The sequence below is a fragment of the Hemitrygon akajei genome, chromosome 10, assembly GCF_048418815.1.
Source record: "Hemitrygon akajei chromosome 10, sHemAka1.3, whole genome shotgun sequence".
Classification (NCBI taxonomy): domain Eukaryota; kingdom Metazoa; phylum Chordata; class Chondrichthyes; order Myliobatiformes; family Dasyatidae; genus Hemitrygon; species Hemitrygon akajei.
The window spans coordinates 132,035,986-132,056,470 of record NC_133133.1 but is presented as its reverse complement, the minus strand read 5'-3'; the positions used below and the strand labels follow the sequence as shown (position 1 = coordinate 132,056,470).

General features: G+C 41.5%; 1 protein-coding gene across 3 annotated transcripts in view; it reads left to right on the top strand.

Annotated features, from left to right (window-relative positions):
- LOC140734684 (NACHT, LRR and PYD domains-containing protein 3-like) overlaps nucleotides 1-20,485 on the top strand; it is a 43,077-nt gene that overhangs the window by 2,963 nt on the left and 19,629 nt on the right. The window contains exons 2-7 of one of the 3 annotated variants that reach the window (XM_073058982.1): nucleotides 1,978-2,071; nucleotides 5,150-5,335; nucleotides 7,650-7,774; nucleotides 15,990-16,156; nucleotides 17,843-18,014; nucleotides 18,114-18,179. In XM_073058982.1, coding sequence (XP_072915083.1) covers nucleotides 7,765-7,774; nucleotides 15,990-16,156; nucleotides 17,843-18,014; nucleotides 18,114-18,179 — 415 coding nt within the window. In that variant the 5' untranslated portion in view covers nucleotides 1,978-2,071; nucleotides 5,150-5,335; nucleotides 7,650-7,764. Of the gene's footprint in view, nucleotides 1-1,977; nucleotides 2,072-5,149; nucleotides 5,336-7,649; nucleotides 7,775-15,977; nucleotides 16,157-17,842; nucleotides 18,015-18,113; nucleotides 18,180-20,485 lie in introns of all 3 variants that reach the window. The other 2 variants (XM_073058980.1, XM_073058981.1) reach the window with 2 other exon arrangements.

Sequence of the window (20,485 nt, the reverse complement as noted above, 5' to 3'; positions counted from 1 at the left end):
TTCTGTAAAGCTGGAAATAAAGGTGAATTTATTGAATGAAATCAGAAGGAGCTTAAAGGTAAACAGTGCTGCTATGAAATTGCAAATCAGCTGAATGTTCTGGTTTTTTTGTCAATGTGAAGCTCATAGCATGTGTTGTTGAGGTTGTTATTTCCGTTTTCAATAGTTTTGTAGTGAGCCATTTCCTCCATTGCCAGAGCAACCTCCCACTGGCACTACAAGGAATATAGCATCCTGCATATTATTTCCCCTCTGGTTAATGTCTTTCAGCAGAAAGTTGGGAAAACTTGTAGAACAGGTGTGACAGACTTGTAGCAGAAGGAAAGGGTATTTGGAGAGTTTGCAGTGTGTGAGTCATTTTATGTGTATGTAAATAAAGAATGAAAAACTTTCTAATCATTGGGGAGTAGAAGGATGATAACTGCAAATTCTGATGGGCATCCTGAAAAGGTCAATGTAGTTTCCAACCAGTTAATATTTTGTGTATCAAAGTAAAACTTTGACAAGGTGCCACACATGAAGCTGCTAAACAAGACCCCATGGTATTACTGGTAGATAGAAGATTGGCTGACTGGCAGGCGGTAAAAGCTAGGAATAAAGTGGGTCTTTTCTGGTTGGCTGTCAGTGACTAGTAAAGTTCCGCAGGGGTTGGTGGTGCAACCATTTTTTTAAAGTTATAGGTCAATGATACGGACGTTGGAGTTATTGGCCTTGTGACCAAGTTTGCAGATAATACAAAGATAGCTGGAGGGGCAAATAGTGTTCAGGAAGCAGGGAGTTTGCAGAATGACTTAGACTGGGAGAATGGGCAAAGAAGTGGCAGGTAGAATATAATGTAGGGAAATGCATGGTCATGCAATTTAGTAGTGGAATAAAGGCATTGACTATTTTCTAAACAAGGAGCAAATTTAGAAATCAGATTTGAAAAGGTACTTGGGAGTGCAGCATTCCTTAAAGGTTAACCTACAGGTTGAGTCGGTGGTAAGGAAGGCAAACGCAATATTAGCATTCATTTTGAGAGGACTAGAATATCAAAGCAAAGATGAGCAACACGTACAACACATAAAACATGCTGGAGGAACTCAGCAGGTCGGACAGCATCCGTGGAAACGAGCAGTCAACGTTTCGGGCTGAGACCCTTCGTCAGGGCTGAAGAGGGAGGGGGTAGGGGCCCTATAAAGAAGGTGGGGGGGGGGGGAGGGTGGGAAGTCCTGACGAAGGGTCTCAGCCCGAAACGTTGACTGCTCGTTTCCACGGATGCTGTCCGACCTGCTGAGTTCCTCCAGTGTGTTGTGCGTGTTGCTTTGACCACAGCATCTGCAGTGTACTTTGTGTTTACTAAAGCAAAGATGAGGCTTTGAGGCATTAATCAGACTGCACTTGAAATACGATGAGCAGTTTTGTGCCCCTTATCTAAGAAATGATGTACTAGTTTCAGAGAGGATATAGAGGATATTCATGAGATTGATTCCAGGAATGAAAGGGTTAACACACAAGACACATTTGATAGCCCTCAGCTTGTACTCGCTGGAGTTTGGAAGAATTATTGGTGGATCTCATTGAAACCTGTTGAATATTGAAAGGCCTGGATGGAGTGGATGTAAGAGAATGTTTCCAATAGTGGGGGAGTCTAGGACCAGAGGGCACAGCCTCAATGAACAAAGATGTCCCTTCAGAACAGAGATAAAGAGGGATTTCTTAATCAGAGAGGGTGGTGAATTTGTGGAATTTTTTGCCGCAGATGGCTGTGGAGGCCAAGTCATTGGGTTTATTTTATGAAGAGCTTGATAGGCTCTTAATTAGTAAGGGCACCAACAATTATGGGGCAAAGTTGGGTAATAAATCAGCCATGATGGAAGGGCAGTGCAGACTCAGTTAGGTGAATGACCTAATTCTGCTCCTGGGTTTATAGTTTAAATGCCTTCCTACTCATCTCAGATATTCCTTAAACCTCCTGGTGATTTTTTTTTATTACAGAGCATTGGAATTTGTGAATACCTGTCATCATCATGGTTAAAGATGCCGACACAGGAGAGGTTGCAGCAAACCTCCACTGCAAAACAACGCACAGGTCTGTGCAGCCTTTTGTAAAGTATTGAGGATCTCATGACTTTTCGATCCACAGATTCTTTTAGGAGTCCAAGGATGAGTGAAAACTTGTTGCTTCACAATCATTTACTTAAAGTTTAAACAAAGGAACAAGTACAGAGCATATGAACTAAAGGCAAGAACTAGAAAAAGACAAAGGCAGGATACTAAAACCAAAGGCCAAGATGACGATTTTTGCAGAGACTGACACTTTTATACTGAGCTAAGGCTACATTCCTGGGGTAAACGAAGGATTAATGAAGGACACAGACATAGCGTGTCTAACACTTAGCCAGTGAAAAATGAAAGGGTGATAAACTATTATGTAACTGATGATGAGCCTCAGCCCAAAATATCGACTGTTCACTCTTTTCCATAGATGCTGCCTGATCTGCTGAGTTCCTCCTGCATTTTGTTGCTTGGATTTCCAGTATCTGTAGATCTTCTCATCTTTACATAACTAGTCTATTGTTTTGCCACCAATAGGTGGAATCTAACAGCATATATTTTGGAAATTACGTTAAAAATACTAGTTAAAATACAATGTTAAAATATTCAAAGGTTTCAAAGGTACATTTAATGTCAGAGAAATGTATACAATATACATCCTGAAATTCTTTTTCTTTCCAACCATCCACAAAAACAGAGGAGCACCCCCAAAGAATGAATGACAGTTAAAAGCTAGAACCCCAAAGTATCCCCCCAACTCCCCCCTCCCCCTCCCCCTCCCACATGTAAGCAGCAGCAAAGCAATGATCCCCCCTCCCTCCACCAGCAAAAAAGAGCATGGGCACCCAAGACTGAGCACTCAAGCATGCAGCAAAGACACAGACCTGCAGTATCCCAAAGACTACTCATTCACCTGGTATTCCACTTACCGTAGTGTGTGTGTGTGTGTGTGTGTGTGTGTGTGTGTGTGTGTGTGTCCCTCTCTCTCTCTCTCTCTTTCTCTCCCCCGTACCCCCCTCCCTCTCCCTCCCCCTCCCCTCCCCTCCCCTCCCCTCCCCTTCCCCCTCTCCCTCTGTCTCCCTCCCCGAGAGGGGAGACATAACAAACAACTTGCTGATTTATGATGTTAAAAGTCCATTGTGTTGCTTTTCTGAGCTCTGTGCCCAAAGAACTCGGGTCTCGCCATGCAGCCATTTTGCTGCTTTCGATCTTCCGTCTCCCATGACATACCGAATTCCTGCAGAAGCATCGACCTTCAGTCCACCTGTCTCCAGAGCCTTGAGATCCTGGAACTCCAAAGGCGAGGAAATCTCCTAAGTCACATCCTTGGCATATCGAATAACAGCCGGTCGTGAAACCCTGAGAGTGGGTCCCATTCCTGCAAAGAACCAAAGTCAGCGTGTAACTTCAGGTCAGGGTCTTCAAAAGAATCCTGAAAGGGAAATATAGAGATATTAAAATTAGAAATAGCGCTGTTTCCGAAGGTGCAAGCAAAGGAGTCGCCATTAGCTGCCCTTGTCTCTCCTAAGCTTCTTCTCCAAATGTGTTACTGAAACTACAATTTTAATCTTGCTAGAAACTTATTAATTCAACTAATACCTTTTTAAAAGCATACAAAACAGCAACCAATTCCAACAAGTATAAATGTTCTCCTTATAGTGATCCTGGAGCTGTTGCAAATTCAAAGTTCAGACTAAGTTTATTATCAATGTACAAATAAGTCAACAAATATTACCTTGAAATTCATTTTCTAGCAGGCATTCACTGTAGAACAAAGAAATATAATATAAATGGAAAAACTACACACAAAGTCTAACAAACAACTAATGTGCAAAGGAAGACATACTGTTCAAATACACAAAAAAATAAGTGGAACCTTCTCATCGTAGGCTCATGATGAGTTAGCTATTACTGTAAATCCAACCAAACATTGAAGCTCTCAACTCAAGGCTTACAAAGGAAGAGGAAGTGGGAAATGGGCCAAGGAAGGAAGATTAGCATATACAGTGAAGAACAGTCACAAGTGAAAGGAACAGGAACCAACAAATAGCTTTCATTTTTTGCTTTTGTACCGGTAAGTAAGAAACAGTGACTGAGGACAGAGGTTTCTTGAGGAACAGAGAGAACCGGGAAGCAGGAGGCAACCAAGCAGGGAAGGGAAGAAAACCAAACACTAATACCCAAAGTAGAACAGTGATAGTGAGCAAACCAGACACAATAATAGGCCAGCAACAGTGATGGGGTGTCCTATGTCATGTGAATTGATAGTGTTCTCAAGGGAGAAGCCTGTGAAGGGAAGTAGGCAGGAAATGTGTCATCATTGGGTTTGATGGGTGGAATGTGCCGTAACTCTCCAATCTAAATAAAAACAAAAGCTTACAAAGGCTATTTTAAATTTTAGAAGCAGAGATGATGTGATCTCATTGGACAGTAGATTCACCTCATTGAATCAGGTGTGACTGATTCAGCCACAGATAGGTTCAGTTTTGCAAGACAAATATCACATTAGTGGAAAAAAAACACAGAATTTTCAATGGTTGTCAGTTGTTGAAGAGAAGTTGTCCAACACTGACCCTAGTGTGAATACCTTCCTGGGCACCCATTTGCCTTGAGGATAAAAACATTGGTGAAAGGTTAAAATATGTTGATTTCAATGAGGCATGTCAAGTAGAGATTTTAAACAAATAGTTGGTGGTATGCCTATAGCTTAATTAGAATATTTGTGTCTGAGTCACAGATCATACAGTGGAGAATCATGCCTTTGACCCACTGAGCCCATGTCAAACATCGATCTGTTTGTACTAATCCTATTTATCAGCAGGTGATCCGTGGCATACTGTATGTTTGAAATTTGAACAACTCATCTAGATTCTCCAAAAATACTGTGAGATTACCTGATTCACTACTTTGTTAGGTGTTATGTCTCAGACTACAATGTCTGTTGGAGTGAAAAAAATCTCCTCAAGATCCCCTCCAAACCAACTGCTCTTCACCTTCAATATATGACCACTGGTCTTAGGTATCTGTGCTGTGGGGGCAAAAGGTTCAAAGTGAATTAATTATCAGAATGCATAGACGTCACCATATACTACTGAGTTTCATTTTTGCGCAGGTATTCACAGTGGAACAGAGAAATATAATAGAACCAATGAAAACCTACACAAGACTGACAAACAACCAGAGTGCAAAAGAAGACGATCTGTGCAAATACAATTTAAAAAATTAGTAATACTGAGAACATGAGCTGCAGAATCCTTGAAAGTGAGTCCATAGGTTGTGGAATCAGTTCGGAGTTGAGGTGAGTGATGTTAGCCACACTGGCACAGGATGGTTGAAGGGAATAACTGTTCCTGAACCTGGTGGTGTGAGACCTAAGGCTCCTGTACCTCCTTGCCTATGGTAGCAGCAAGAAGAGCGCATGAACTGGATGATAAGGGTTCTTGATAGTGGATGCTGCTTTCTTGTGGCAGCGCTTGTAGATGTGATCTGTGGCGGGGAGGGCATTGCTTGTGGCGGACTGAGCTGTCTCCACCAGTTTTTGCAGGCTTTTCTGCTTTGGGGCATTGGTGTTCCCCTACCGGGCCGCAATGGAACCAGTCAGGATACTCTCCACTGTGCACGTATAGAAGTTGTCAAATTTTTAGATGGCATGATGAATCTGTGCAAATTTCTAAGCAAGTGGAGGCACTGCCATGCATTCTTTATGTGTTGTTATCTACTCAATCTGTGGCCTTCAAAATTTTCTGCAGGTCTCGCATATTTCCCCTTGTCAGTCTCCGCTGCAAGGAAACTGAGCTGAAAAAAAACAAATGTGGTGTCTTCTGAAAGTGAAAGCAATAATCCAGATGTGACAAATGCTGAAGATTTATACAAATGGAATAACTTTCTGACTCTTGAACTCAGTGCCTTGACTAATAAAGGCCAGCATGCTATATACTTTCCTTACCATCCAATCAACTTGTGTGACCACTTCTGTGGCGTGATGGACCCAAGATCAGTCTGTACATTACTGCTGCTGAGTGCCTTACCATGGACTGTATACTTTCACTTTGAATTTTGCTCTCCCAAAGTGCAACACCTCACACTCAGATGGATTAAATGCCGCCTTCTCTTACTCCGCCCGTATTTGGAACTGATCAAATCCTGCTGTGCCCTGTGGCAACATTCTAGACTATCTACTTGGCCACCAGTCTGCAACCATACTAACCCACCTATTGAATTTTTTATTCAAGTCATACCAAAAGACCATTTCTCTGCGGATTCCATGTATCTTAAACTTTTGGCTGAGCCTATTGTGAGAAACCTTTTTGAGTGCCTTACTAAAATCCATGCAGACAATATCCAATGCTCTACCTTCATAGATCAATTTCATCACCTCCTCAAAATTCATTCAGGTTAGCAAGGCATGGCCTGACCTACCTGAATTTAGTCTTCTAAGTCTCTCCAGCTGGCATGTTGGTTCATTTTATAGAATAACTGAAGTGAAGGCGCAATCATATTAAATGGCTGTGTAGGGAAAATGGTTGTTTATTCATTTCCATGGATTCTGCCTGACCTCTTGAGTTCCTCCCAGCATATGTGTGCATTTCAAGCATCTGCAGAATTTCTTGTATGGCCTATTCCAAATTTATTTACTCTGATAAAGAGTTTAAAATATTTGCCCCGGAAGTATGTATCTGTGATCAAATAGCAATATTTATTTTCACAAAAGATGCTGCAGATGCTGGAAATCCAGCTGGAAACATCAGGACTGGAAAGCAAGGGGAAAGTTGGGGGGGGGGGGTGGAAGCGGTAGTACAAGCTGGCAGTTGATTGAAGAAAGTGGGTGAGAGGGAAGGTAGGTGGATGGAAGAGGAGAGGAATTAAGTTAGAATCTTAGATGTGATAGGTGGAAGAGGTAAAGGGCTGAAGGAGGAATCTGACGGAAGAGGATACTGGGTTATAGGAGAAAGGGAAAGAGGAGTGGTACAAGATAGAGGTGATGGACAGTTAAGGAGAAAATGAGTATATTGGGAGCTACAGTTGGGAGGTATTTTCCCCTCTTTATCTATTCCCTATTCTAGCTCTCCTCTTACCCCCCTTCCTCTTCTCACCTGCCTATCACCTCTGTCTGGTGCCCAATCCTTCCCTTTCTCCCATTGTCCTCTCTCCTGTCCTATCAGATTACCTCAACCTATCACCTCCAAGCTTTTTACTTCATCCCCCCCTTCCCCCCACTTGTTTTTCACCTATCACACCAGTTTGTAATGCTTCCCTTACCCCTGCCCCACCCGTTATTTTGGCTTCTCCCTCTTCCTCTCTGGTCTAGACGAAGGGCCTCAGCCTAAAACATTGACTGTTTATTCCCTTTCATGGATGCTGTATGATGTGCCATAACTTGCTGAGTGCCTCCAACATTTTGTGTTGCAATATTCATACTTGTTTACACATAATACCTGCTTCAAAAAATATATATGTATATGTGTGTATGTGTATGTATATGTGTGTATGTATAATATATATATACTGCATAATTGATGATGGATAAACAACTGCATTGGTGATATTTTTGGTTATTCGTACTAACAAATGGCGTATCGGCATCATACATTGCATGTTTTTTTGTTTTCTAGATCTCCCTCCAAAGATTGTTCCTCTTCCATAGAAAGAGTTATATCTGACGTTACTTGTCACTAGAGTAATTGGAGGTCCATATAGATTAAAGACTCTGCAACTCCAGGAGCCGAAATGGCCGGAGGTATTGTCATACATTTGTTTGAAATGTAATTTACGTCCTGACAGAGATTAATATTAATTAAGATAACACAAGTGGTGGTGGTAAAACAATCAGATAGCATAGGGCAGGGGTGGCCAACCTTTTATATTCCATGCGTCAGTTTTTTCACGCACAAGTTCAAATGCACCAAACTTGTAACCCCATTCAATTCTTGTAAAAATATGTTAATATAGACATATTTAGCATTTTTACATGATAGATTTAATATAAAAACAAGATAAACATTACTTACCTTAATGAGAGTTTTCAGTCTTTTTTGATTTCGCCAAGCTTTTAATGTTTGGAGTTTAATTAGTTACTGAGAGCAGTAGAGAATTCTTCAAATTTGAATCAGTCAATCGTGACCTCGTTTTGTTTTTAATCGATTTCATGGCTGAAAATGCTTGTTCACATCCGTACGTTGTTCAGAAATGACAGATATAACTCTGGGCAAATTTTCTTAGTTCTGGAAAATGTTCACAGGGCAGTGATCGCCAGAACTCATGTCAGAAGCATTTGGGACTGAGAGAAGTTCATCAAATTTCATGTTCAATAATGAATTTGTTTTCAAGTCAATAAGTTCCATTTGTATGTTACTAGGCATCTTCATGATTTTTTGTTAACAAAGTGAAAATGGGTTTATAAATGCAAGTATGCAGTCTTCTTCTTTAGCAAAATCACAAAAATGACTTTCAAATGACTCTTGCAATAACCTGATTTTTTTCAATATATTTTGTAAAATTGTCATTATCTTCAGCACATTCACTCTGCTCTTTTTAGTGCGGAAAGTGGTTCAAATCCTCATTTTCTTTCTGAGAGGTGAACAGTTTTAACTTCATCTTGAATGCATTGATATCATTTACTAAGCTAGCAAACAATTTGTTCTTGCCCTGGAGTTTCAAATTTAGATCATTGAGATGGCTGATAACATCAACTAAAAATGCAAAATCAAATAGCCAGTTGTTATCACATAAAAGGGCTCTTTCCTCAGGCAGCTCATTTTTCTCTTCTGGAAAATTATCAACAGTATTTTTCAGTTTCCAAAATCTACACAGAACGTGTTCTGTAGAAAGCCAGCACACCTCACAATGAAGGACAAGATCGCCATATTCCAAATCTGACATTTCACAATATTCTCTGATTTCTCGTATGTTTAATCCTCTTGCTCTAACTTTATTCATGCATTTCACAACCAGTAACATAACATGCTGCAAATTTAAAGTTTTTCCACACAGTGAATCTTGGTGTATAATGCAGTGATATTTTAGTAGAGGATGAACTAAAAAGTTTTCAAGCAAAGCTGTAGTCCCAGCGGCTTTACCTATCATTGACGGCGCTCTGTCAGTACAAACACCGATGAGTTTACTAGAATCTAGTTGTGGATTTTCTAGGCATGATTTTACTTTGTCAAATATGTCTGATCCTCTTGTTTTTCCATGAAGCGACTCAAGACCGATAAGTTCTTCAAAGACATTAAAATTATCATCAATACCTCTTATAAAAATGCTTAACAGGGCTATATCACATATGTCAGCAGATTTGTTCAAAGCTAAAGAAAAGGAAGTACAAGCATGGACAAGGTCTTTCAGTTGCTCAGATACATCATGAGAGAATTCTTCAGTGCTTCTCGTAACTGTTTGCTTTGACAGAGCAAATTCATCTACTTTCCTTTTGATATTTTTATCACCAAGACATCTTGCAAATATTTGGAGACAAGGCTTAAAATTTCTTCTCCATCAGAGAAAGACTTCCATTTTTTGGGCAAAACTAAAGCAATTTTGTAGGATGCTTCTGTCATCACCAAACTTTCACAACTTCTTTTAACAAATATATTTTGTCTTCTTTTGATTTCTTCCTTTTTCTTAATCATGTATTCTGTCAGAAACGAGCCACGCTCCCGAATAATGGCTTCAAGACAAATTCAAGGAAACAAAGTTTATTAACAGTTCTGCAGAGCTGGGCCCCCTCAGAGAAGGGAACCCTGAACCTTACAGGGCAGCAGGTTTTATCCTTCTTCCTTACCACCCCCCCTCCCTGACTCGGGAGGTACACAGTGTTTTCCCATTCCATATTTGGAGTTGTTTTTTTACACGTTTCTGTAAAACAATAGTCCGTATCTCAGGACTTCAATGATTCCACAAACAGTTAATCTTGTCAGGGCTTCTGCATTCATAATTAAATCACATTTGTTTACAGACTTTAACCCAGACATAATTAAATCACATTTGTCCCCGGACATAATTAAATCACCTTTGTCCTCAGACATAATTAAATCACATTTGTCCTTTGACTTTAACCCAGACCTCTTTCAGAAACGCACATCTTAATTTTGAATCTTACAATTCCACCCTTTTTCTTTTTAAGATGTGCGTAGCAGCTAGCATTTCTCCTCTTTCCAGGGGGCCCACCGTCCTTCCTCTGCCCCCCGTGGAGGGTCAACTTTCTTCTTTAATAGCATAAGTTTTAGCTCGTTTGTCCCATGTTGGGGTATCGCTACTGCCTGGAGCTGGAATACTGCGCCTGATCAGTGTTCGTATACAAGGAATCACACACGGCAAAAGTAAGAGAATCATTAGACCCCCGCCTGCTACTAGGAGAGCGGTGCGCCACCAACTACCTCCCAGTAGCCCGTCTAGCCAACTCATGTTCCCCAGGGATCTCCAGGTTTGTGCTGGCACGTGGGCCAGTTTCCGAATTTTGTCGGATATTTTTAACACGGCCTTTCCACTGTCGTCTATCTTAAGGCAACAGTTTGTAAGATTGAACTTCCCACATACCCCGCCTTCAGAGGCCAATAGGTAATCCACAGCCAGCCTGTTCTGGTATATTGCTGTTCGCATCTGACTCTGCTGTTTTGCCAACAGCTCCAATGCCAGTGCCGTGCTGAGGTATTGCTATTGCCTGAAGTTGTGACACACTTCGTCTTATTAGTGCTTGTACACAGGGAATGAGGCAGGGTAAAAGCATCAGACTCATTAATCCACCTCCCACCATCCAGAGTACTGTTCGCCACCAACCGCCTTTATTATAGACCTGATAGTACGGCTTACCATTTTCCCAACACCCTTCTGCTTTTATCATAACAACGGTCATTTACATGCGAGTGGGACACAAATGATCCTGGGAACACCCTCTGCCCCACTCGTACCACGGTTCTGCACTTGTCACATTTCCCTTCAATTTCCCCGACATATAGAATCAAATATATTACAGTCAATAATGTTACAGTCCACATAGAGTTCATTTTTGCTGCCTTTTTAGCTTCACCACCAACGGTTCTTCTCCTCGTTCACAGGTCCACTCGTCACCACTCTCAGGCTTCACAGGCCCCTTTATTCTTGACACGTGTGTCCACCCTTTTTCTTTTGTCCGAACTGCAGCTTCAGTCGTGAGCAGGACCTGGAAGGGGCCTTCCCACTGTGGCTGTGACATCTCCGGCTTCCAGGTCCTTACCAGAACCCAATCTCCAGGCACGATCTGATGTAAAGCAAAGTCGAGCGGCGGAGTCTGGGCCAAGAGACCCTTTTTCCGCAGTTCTGCAAAGGAACAGGACAAGGCCAGTAAATTGTTCTTTACAAATAAATCACCCCCCTGTAGTGTGGGATACCCCTCTATTTTATTCCAATATGGCAGTCCAAAGAGCATCTCATAAGGAGATACTCCTATGTCCTTCCGGGGCGCTGTACGTATTCTCAGGAGAGCGATCGGCAAACACTTGGTCCATGGTAGCTTGGTTTCTAACATCAACTTGGTTAGCTGTGCCTTCAGGGTGCTGTTCATTCGTTCTAGTCTTCCCGAACTCTGGGGATGCCACGGGGTATGGTACTTCCATTCGATATCAAGTGCATCGCAAATTAACTGGTGCGTCTTGGAGGCGAAGTGTGTCCCCCGGTCAGAGTCTATGGACCCCACAATTCCATATCTGGGGATTATGTTCTCAAGTAGTATTCGAGCTACTGTGGGCGCATCTGCCTTAGTAGTTGGGTATGCTTCCACCCAGCGTGTAAAGTGATCCACGATTACCAATAAGTATTTCCATCTCTGCACTTGGGGCAGCTCGGTGAAGTCGATTTCGATCCTATGGAAGGGTCTCATGGCCAGGGGTTGGCCGCCTCTTGGGATGGATCGCATCACTTTCTTGTTTATTCGCTGACATACACTCTTCCAAAAGTCCATCTGCGATCAGTCCTTCTGTTACCGGTTGCAGGCCTTTCCTCCCTTCCATTGAAATAGGGTACTGTTTTCTCCGTACTGGCGAACTGTTAGGTAATAGCGAGATTTGCAAGGGGGGGACGTTCAAACCCCCCCCCCCCCGGTTTCCTTCCTTGTACCATACCTCCAGGCTTATTTTTCTATCGTCTTCTTCCCTGAGGGCAAACAGCTGTACCGTTATCTTCCCGTTCCTGGGCACAGTCCCGATGCCTAGCCTGACTTGCAGATCCCGCCCGAGCAGGTTGAATCCCGCAGAGGGTAACAAAAGTAGGTCCTGTCCCGTTACCCTATCCTCATGTTCAATTTTCACGTTTTCTATAACAGGTACTTGTATTATTTTGCCTCCAATACCAGATACTCCCATCAATTTTGCTCCGGTCTGGGTCCCTGATGGTATCTCTATTATACTCGATCTTTCAGCTCCTGAGTCGACCATGAAGGTTGTGTCACACCCTTGGGGACCTACTTTTAAGTTTATCAGGGGTTCCTGCCGATGATCCATCCCCAAGGGGTGGAACCCCCGACCTCCCTAGTCTTCATCTTCCATCATAGCGTACGAGCGCACTTCCCGTCGGTATCTGGGGCACTTGCGCCTGAAGTGTCCTTCTTCGTTGCAGTGAAAACATCTTAAAGCCTTCCTTAGCCCTCCTCCTTGCTCCTGGCTACTACCTCGATCCAACCATGGTCCCCGTCTCTCTCTCTCTACTATCTGAGGTTACTTGTCGCACTGTCTGAACCATTATCCTTGCCGTCTTCTGCTTCTCTTCATCCCTTCTTACAAACACTTTCTGTGTCTCCCTAAGTAGTTCACTTAAGGGTTTAGTATTCCAATCTTCTAGTTTTTCCAGTTTTTTTTTTATCTGGCCATGCTTTCGATACAAATTCAACACGAATCAGCTGTTGGCCAACCTCCGTCTCAGGGTCTTCGATTTGCGGAGCGGTAGGGGGCACATATGGGGGCGGCAGGTGGTCGAGCACCTCCCATGTATTCTTTTTCTGTCCCTCTTCATTTATCATTTTCAATTTATAACTATTTGTCGTTGGTAACCAGCATAGGGCAAAATCACTTTCTTCGGGTTTAACGTTAGGTTTTGAATTCACGTACAGATTAAGGGCTTGTTGTACCCAATCCTCGCTAGACCCGAACTTAGGCCACCACACAGCCGACCCTTGGATCAGCTGGCAGGACCAGAATTCACAATACTGTATCATCTTTCTCTTTGACTTCCCTTTTCGCCTCCCGTAATCCCAATTTTCTAGCATCCGTCCCAACGGACTATCAGGGGGTACCCCGGGGTATTTTTCATCATTGGCGCCTGGATTTCCTTTACCCTTTTCTCTCTTAGACCCCTTATTCCCCATCTCGAGGACTTGCTCGGTTCCAATCCACCCGCAGGCACCCCGTAATTCCACAATTCTCGTGCACTACGTCTCTGCAGGAATTTAATTTGAATGTGACCCACCTAGCTCGGTCACTCCTGTCCAATTCCGGAACCTGTATTCCCACGATCGCCCAGGAATTCACCTGCAGGCACCCCGCAGTTCCACAATTCTCGTGTACTACGTCTCTACAGGAGGAATCACCTGCAGGAACCCCGCAGCTCCACGATTCTCGTGTACTACGTCTCTACAGGAGGATCCACCCGCAGGAACCCCGCAGCTCCACGATTCTTGTGTACTACGTCTCTACAGGAATTCAATTTCTTACCTGGGTCCTGTGCACAGAAATTACTCGATCACTCACTGTCTCAACTGCCTCGACAACCCCTCTTTGTTTCCTTGAGTCCGCCGGATATCACTCGCTCAAGCTGCGTGGGGCGACGAGCAAGGAATCAGGGACTGCCGAACTCGGCAGGGTGCACCTTCTCCGATGTCCTTCCTTGCCCCCCTCACGGCTGGAGTGTGGATCCCGGACGAGCACCCCAAGTTGTCAGAAACGAGCCACGCTCCCGAATAATGGCTTCAAGACAAATTCAAGGAAACAAAGTTTATTAACAGTTCTGCAGAGCTGGGCCCCCTCAGAGAAGGGAACCCTGAACCTTACAGGGCAGCAGGTTTTATCCTTCTTCCTTACCCCTCCCCTCCCTGACTCGGGAGGTACACAGTGTTTTCCCATTCCATATTTGGAGTTGTTTTTTTACACGTTTCTGTAAAACAATAGTCCATATCTCAGGACTTCAATGATTCCACAAACAGTTAATCTTGTCAGGGCTTCTGCATTCATAATTAAATCACATTTGTTTACAGACTTTAACCCAGACATAATTAAATCACATTTGTCCCGGGACATAATTAAATCACCTTTGTCCTCAGACATAATTAAATCACATTTGTCCTTTGACTTTAACCCAGACCTCTTTCAGAAACGCACATCTTAATTTTGAATCTTACATATTCTTTCCGTAACTCAGATCCAAGCACTAGCTTCAGTTTCCCTTCTATTTGAGTCCGATGTTGTGGTTTATAGTGTCTATTAAGATCATGTCTTTTATTATGTGAGAAAGTGTTTTCACAAACAATGCACAACAGTCTTTCTGACAGACCCACTATAAATAAGAACTCATTTTCCCACTATTCATTGAATTCACGTTTACTATCACTTTCTGCTTTTCTTTTGCTCATTTTCTTTTGCACTGTGATGGGTAACTGAATGTAAAAACAAGGCTTAATTTTCAAGGAAGTACAAAACTGCAAACGTTCACAAAGGACGAACAAAGCACAACTCCGTAGCACACGTGTCAATTGCAAACTGACTGACAAAAACCTGCGACGCACCGCTGGTGCAGACGCCTGGCACCTCAGGATCAAATAAGTATCAAATGTGTATTGAACAGTTATGGAACGACTGCAGAACTACAGTCCTTCTTTCCTAGTTTGACTCATTAAACATTTTTTTAAAAATTGAAGACAGATTAATGTGAAAGAAGATGACATTCGCCAAATGATGTGCACAAAATAATAAAATCGCTAAAAATAATTGCCAAGTTTTAGATTTATTCTCAGTAAAACCCACTTCTAGCTCTAAGCTACTTGAATTCTTGTTATAGATTTTTTTTCTACAAATTGGTTTTTGGTTAATACTTTTTGTATGAGTAGGCTTACTTTTTTATTATTATCACTGGGGTGCAATGCGCCACTTCTAATCATCCAATGCGCTACTTTTGCCACATGCGCCATAGGTTGGCCACCCCGGCACAGAGTGTTAGACAGTATAAAGAGGTATCATTGGTGGGAGCCTTAACCTTTGGTTCCCTAGTAATAGAAACTTGGAGTGTCACTGTTCAACCAAGCAAATGTCTGGATCGCAGTGCAGGAGGCCAGCTTCAGTGCCGGGGGCAAATATACAAAGAACAAAGCAGTACCGCCATATTGTGGGATTGCACTGCCATATAAACCTGCAGGGAAAATGTCCTCTTGGGTCCAAGAGGCACAGATAAACTGGACATTGTGTAAGAGCAGGTAATGAGTAATACTGACAGAAGAAATTATCCAGAGGATACTTTATGTCTGCCATTCAAGATTGACTGCCATTACTTTGTGGTAGTGGCTGTCAGATTGAACAGCTGCAGGTACAAAGTTACAAAGCTACAATGATGTTGTTCATAACATTTGAATTTGCTCAGAGAAAATAAATGAAACATTCGCTGGGATGATTCCTGAGGAAATGTAAAATAAGTGTGTTTGATACTCATTTGTTAGAAGTAAGAGGTGATCTAATTGAAACATGCATTTCTAAGGGGCAGCCAGTATATCAGGCATATTTGTAAAGCATTGGATATTTCTGAGTGTACATGAAAAGGGGTATCCTTAACAGACAATCCAGATGAAGGACATGAACACTGAGGTGCTGTGGAGGGTAAGGGAAGGCAAAAGTAAATTAATATATATTTTACATGAAGCCTTTTTTTTGCAAAGGAAGGATTGGAATCCCCATCAGGATAGACATTATGTAAATATTCTGTTCTAACACCAGTTTTCTCCACAGATCCGATGTTCATAATTACTGAGATCCTGAGAACATGGGATGATAAACAACTTATTGAGTTGACAAACATTTGTGAAGATAGTCTAAGAGAGGCAATTGAAGAGGTAGTGCACAAAGTCAGTTTCGTGTTGGCCTATGAGAAATATTTCAGTGAACGTGAACACGAGGTGAGTTGGATAAGAGGGTGCCTGTTTAGATTATTGCATTTTTGATTGAATATTTAAAATGAACGCTTACGAAAAGAAATCAAGAAAATGAAGAAGTGAAAGAACAGCATACACTATAATGTAGAAATCGTTATGCAAGAATGTGAAAATCTCTAGAGGATTTTTCAATTTCTGTTCAATGGCCTGGAAAACTTATCTTTCAATATTAATGTACCAATGTCCTCATCAAATGTGGGTGCTAAGTTTTCATCTGTGATCTCTTTAAATGTAAGAACAAACAGGGGTATTGGGTTTCAGCAGTTTTCTGGAATTCACATATGATTGCCAAAATATGTACCGGTAAGATGCTGGGAATCCCCCTTTTTAGTCTTGATGAAGGGTCTCGGCTCAAAACGTTGACTCTACTCTGTTCTGTAGATGCTGCCTGGCCTGCTGAGTTCCTCCAGCATTTTGTGTGTTACTCAAGATATATACTTTCAACCAGTGATTAGGTAGACACTGTTGTCTGCAAACGTTGTACGCTGCTGGTTCACGGAGGGAAACCACTCAGTTCCACTGACTCTAATCTGAGTTTGTTATATTTACATTTCACCCATTTTCTTTTATTCTATTGTTTATAATTTTTGTTGTCTTTATCTTATGGGGTAAAATGAGTTATTGACAAATTTGAATAAATGCAAGTTTAATATAAAGGCACAATCGTGTTTTGTCTTCATCGCCACTATGTCCTTGTTCTGTTGGGCAAATGTAATCTCCGGAATTACTTCCCATCACAGACCAAACCCAAGTCTTTATGTGATTTTTCTGGGTAAAAATGTCAAGGCACTTCAATCACTCCCTTTAATGCTTTCCAAAATCTGTACCAGAATATCAGGCTCAGCCTTTCAGTTCCACTTTACCTTGTGCAGGTGACATCTTGCTGGGGAATAAACTAATAAAATGCAAATTGTGCGCAGTTCTGCTAGCCTCATTGCAGGGAAAAGATAGGGGCTTTGTAGGAGGTGCAGAAGAGGATTGCATGAATGCTGCCTGGGTTAGAATATATGAACATATACTCTGGACTGGACAGACTTGGATTGATTTTCTCTGGAGCATCAGAGCTTAAAAGGTGGCGTGATAGTAATTTATAAAATTATTAAAGGCATATATGGGGCAGACAGCTTCTTTTTCTAAGGATAGAAATGTCAAAAATTAGAGGATGCATATTTAAGGTGAAAGGCAGAACAGTTAAAGGAGACATACAGGGCAACATTTTAGCCCGAAAATGATGGGTTTCTAGAAGAGTCTGCTAGCCATGGTGTGGAAGTAAGTACAATAGTGTGTTCAAAAGGTTGTTAAGTACATGTAAGAATATGCAGGGAGTGGAAGGATATGGACAATATAAGCGCATAAGACAACTAGCTTAGTTCAACATTTTGATCGTCACAGATACGGTAGGCTGAAAAGCTATTCCTGTGTTGTACTGTTCAATAAACTTCAAGATTTTGACTGTCTGTAACTCACAAGCATAATATTTCTAATTTCCACTTTGGTTAACTTGACTATTTTTTGTCATAATTTACTGACTTGAGAAAGTTAACAAATATTCAGACCCTGCTGGTTATGGGTCAGACTGCTTTTCAGTTCTTGCAACATCTGTGAGATCCCACTGCTAAGCAGTTCCTTGTTTTCTCATTCCCTTTACAGGATGTCATTAAGACTGCAGAGACAGAAAATCGGGCAAATGCTTGCAAACTCTTCCTCCGTCTGGTGAGGGGAAAAGATTCCGAAGTTCAAAGATTGATATGGAAATCCTTTGTGAAAATGCACCACATTGTACCAAAACTGGATGAATTGCTGAAGGAGATACAGTGGCTTGGTACAGTAAAACTGCATTTTGAATTAATAATTTAATACAAATTTCACATCTTTCATCAGAAAGGAACATGTATATGATTTTGTGTCATAATTTCAACAGGTTCTGATCCTGTTGAATGCTGGAAGGTCATGCGAGGCTTATCGGAACTACCTTCTTACCTGCGAGGTAAGCTAAGATGGGAAAATGTGCATTCCATATTAGAGAACCTTGACATCTGTATGGTGTAGCTGAAAGGGTAAACAAAGGATAGGAAGTTGAGATTATCAGGGAAATTGGGTAATGGAGAATGAAGATTGGATGCTGAGTATGAATGTCCTGCATTAATATTGCATATTGTTTAAAAGTAAAGTTAAGAAATGCAAACATTCAGCCATGAGACCATTCTTCAGTTTAATAACAAAGCCCAACTTTCTACATCAACTCCACTTACCAATACTTTCCCATATTCCTTAATTCCCTGGATTCCCTAATGCCCATCAGTTATATGCTTGAATGTATTGAAATTGCCCATGCATGCTAAAGAGATGGAGGTTTTCAAGGTCACATTGCCTTGTCTTACCAAAATCTTGTATGATTTGTGCATTGTTTTAACTCTCCAGCAAGTCTCTCATTCCAAAAGCACAGAAAACCATTGGTTCATTACATTTGCCATTCCTGGAATCAATGTGATATGAAGAACTACACTCTGTGGCCACTTTATCAGGTACAGAAGTGAAGCCCGCTGTGGTCTTCTGCTATCGTCCATCCATTTCAAGGTTCAATATATTGTGTATTCAGAGATGTTCTTCCACGCACCAGTTATAATGTATGGTTATTTGAGTTACTGTTGTCTTCCTGTTAGCTGAACCAGTCTGGCCATTCTCCTCTGACCTCTATCATTAACACGGCATTTTCACTCACAATAACAGTTGCTCACTGGATTTTTTTTCTGTTTTTCGCACCATTCTTCGTAAACTGTTGAGACTTTCGTGCATGAACACTCCAGGAGTTCAGCATTTACTGAGATACCTAAACCTCCCCATCTGGCACCAGCAATCATTCCACGGTCAAAGTAAATTAGATCACATTTCTTCTCCATTCTGATGTTTGTTCTGAACAACAACTGAACCTCTTGACCATGTCTGCATGTGGTTTTGCATTGAGTTGCTGCTAAATGATTGTCTAATTAGATATTTTCATTAATGAGCAGGTGTACCTAATAAAGTGGTCACTGAGTATATATTGACATCTTATGGAAAGATGTAAGTGCAGCAGCAGTGTCATGGTAGATGATTTTAACTTGCCCAATATTGACTGGGAGTCCTTAGTGCAAGGGACTCAGATGGGGGAAAATTTGTAGGTGCATCTAAGAGGGCTATTTTAAACAGTGTACAAGGATAGTCCATCCAGAAGTGGTACCGTATTGGACCTTGTTTTAGAGAATGAGCTTTACCATGTTACTGGCCTTTTAGTGGGAAAGCATTTTGGGAATAGTAATAACAATTCAATTTTAAGGTAGTTATGAATAAGGATAAGTGTAAAACAAATAAATTACTAAATTGGGGGATGGAAAAAGAACTATTAGACTGGAGATGGGAGAGTTAGTTATGAAGAACTGTTTTTGAGTATGTCTACATGTGACATGTGGGAGTTGTTTAAGGACCAGCTGATCAGAGCTCAGGATGGACATGGTCCAATAAAGACAGACAAGTTAGAAAGCTAAGAGGTCATTGGATGATAAGAGATTGTGAATTTAGTCAAAAAGTAAAAGAAAACTTATCTAAGCTTTAGGAAGCTAAAATCAGACAGGTGCCTTGAGGAAACAGGAAAGCTATCAAGCAAGGGATTAAGAAGGCCAAAAGGGATAATAAAATGTTCTTGGCAAGTGGGATTAAAAAGAATCTGAAAGCATTTTACGCTCACATTAAATACAAGAATATAACTAGGGAGAAGGTAGAAGCACACAAGGATAATGGAGGGAGTTTTTGCCTGGAATCAAGGGATATTGGTGAAGTACTAAATGTGCACTTTAGTTGGTATTCACCAAGTAGAAGGATACGAAGATTAGTGAGAGCATTGCGGGGTATGCAAATATACCAGGGCATTTTGACACCATGAGGTGGTGGTACTGAGTCTTTTTAAAGAGCATGAAGGTGAATACGTCCCCAGGACTGAAGGGATATATTGCAGTTTAATGAAAGATGGAAGCGAGTTTGCTAGAATCTTGACAAAATATTGTGTGTGAAGTCCCAGAAGACTGGAAAGTAGCAAATCTTTTGTAGAAGAGAAGTGAGGTACTACAAGAAATTATGTCATTGGTAGGAAAGCTATTGGAGAGGGTTCTTTACTCACATTTGGAAAACTATGTGGATGTTGTTTACACAGATTTTAGTCGGGCACTTGACAATGTGATAAATTGCATGGGATACACACCATTGTTATTTTGGATTTGAAATTGGCTTTCACTTAGAAGACAGAGCGTAGTAGGACAG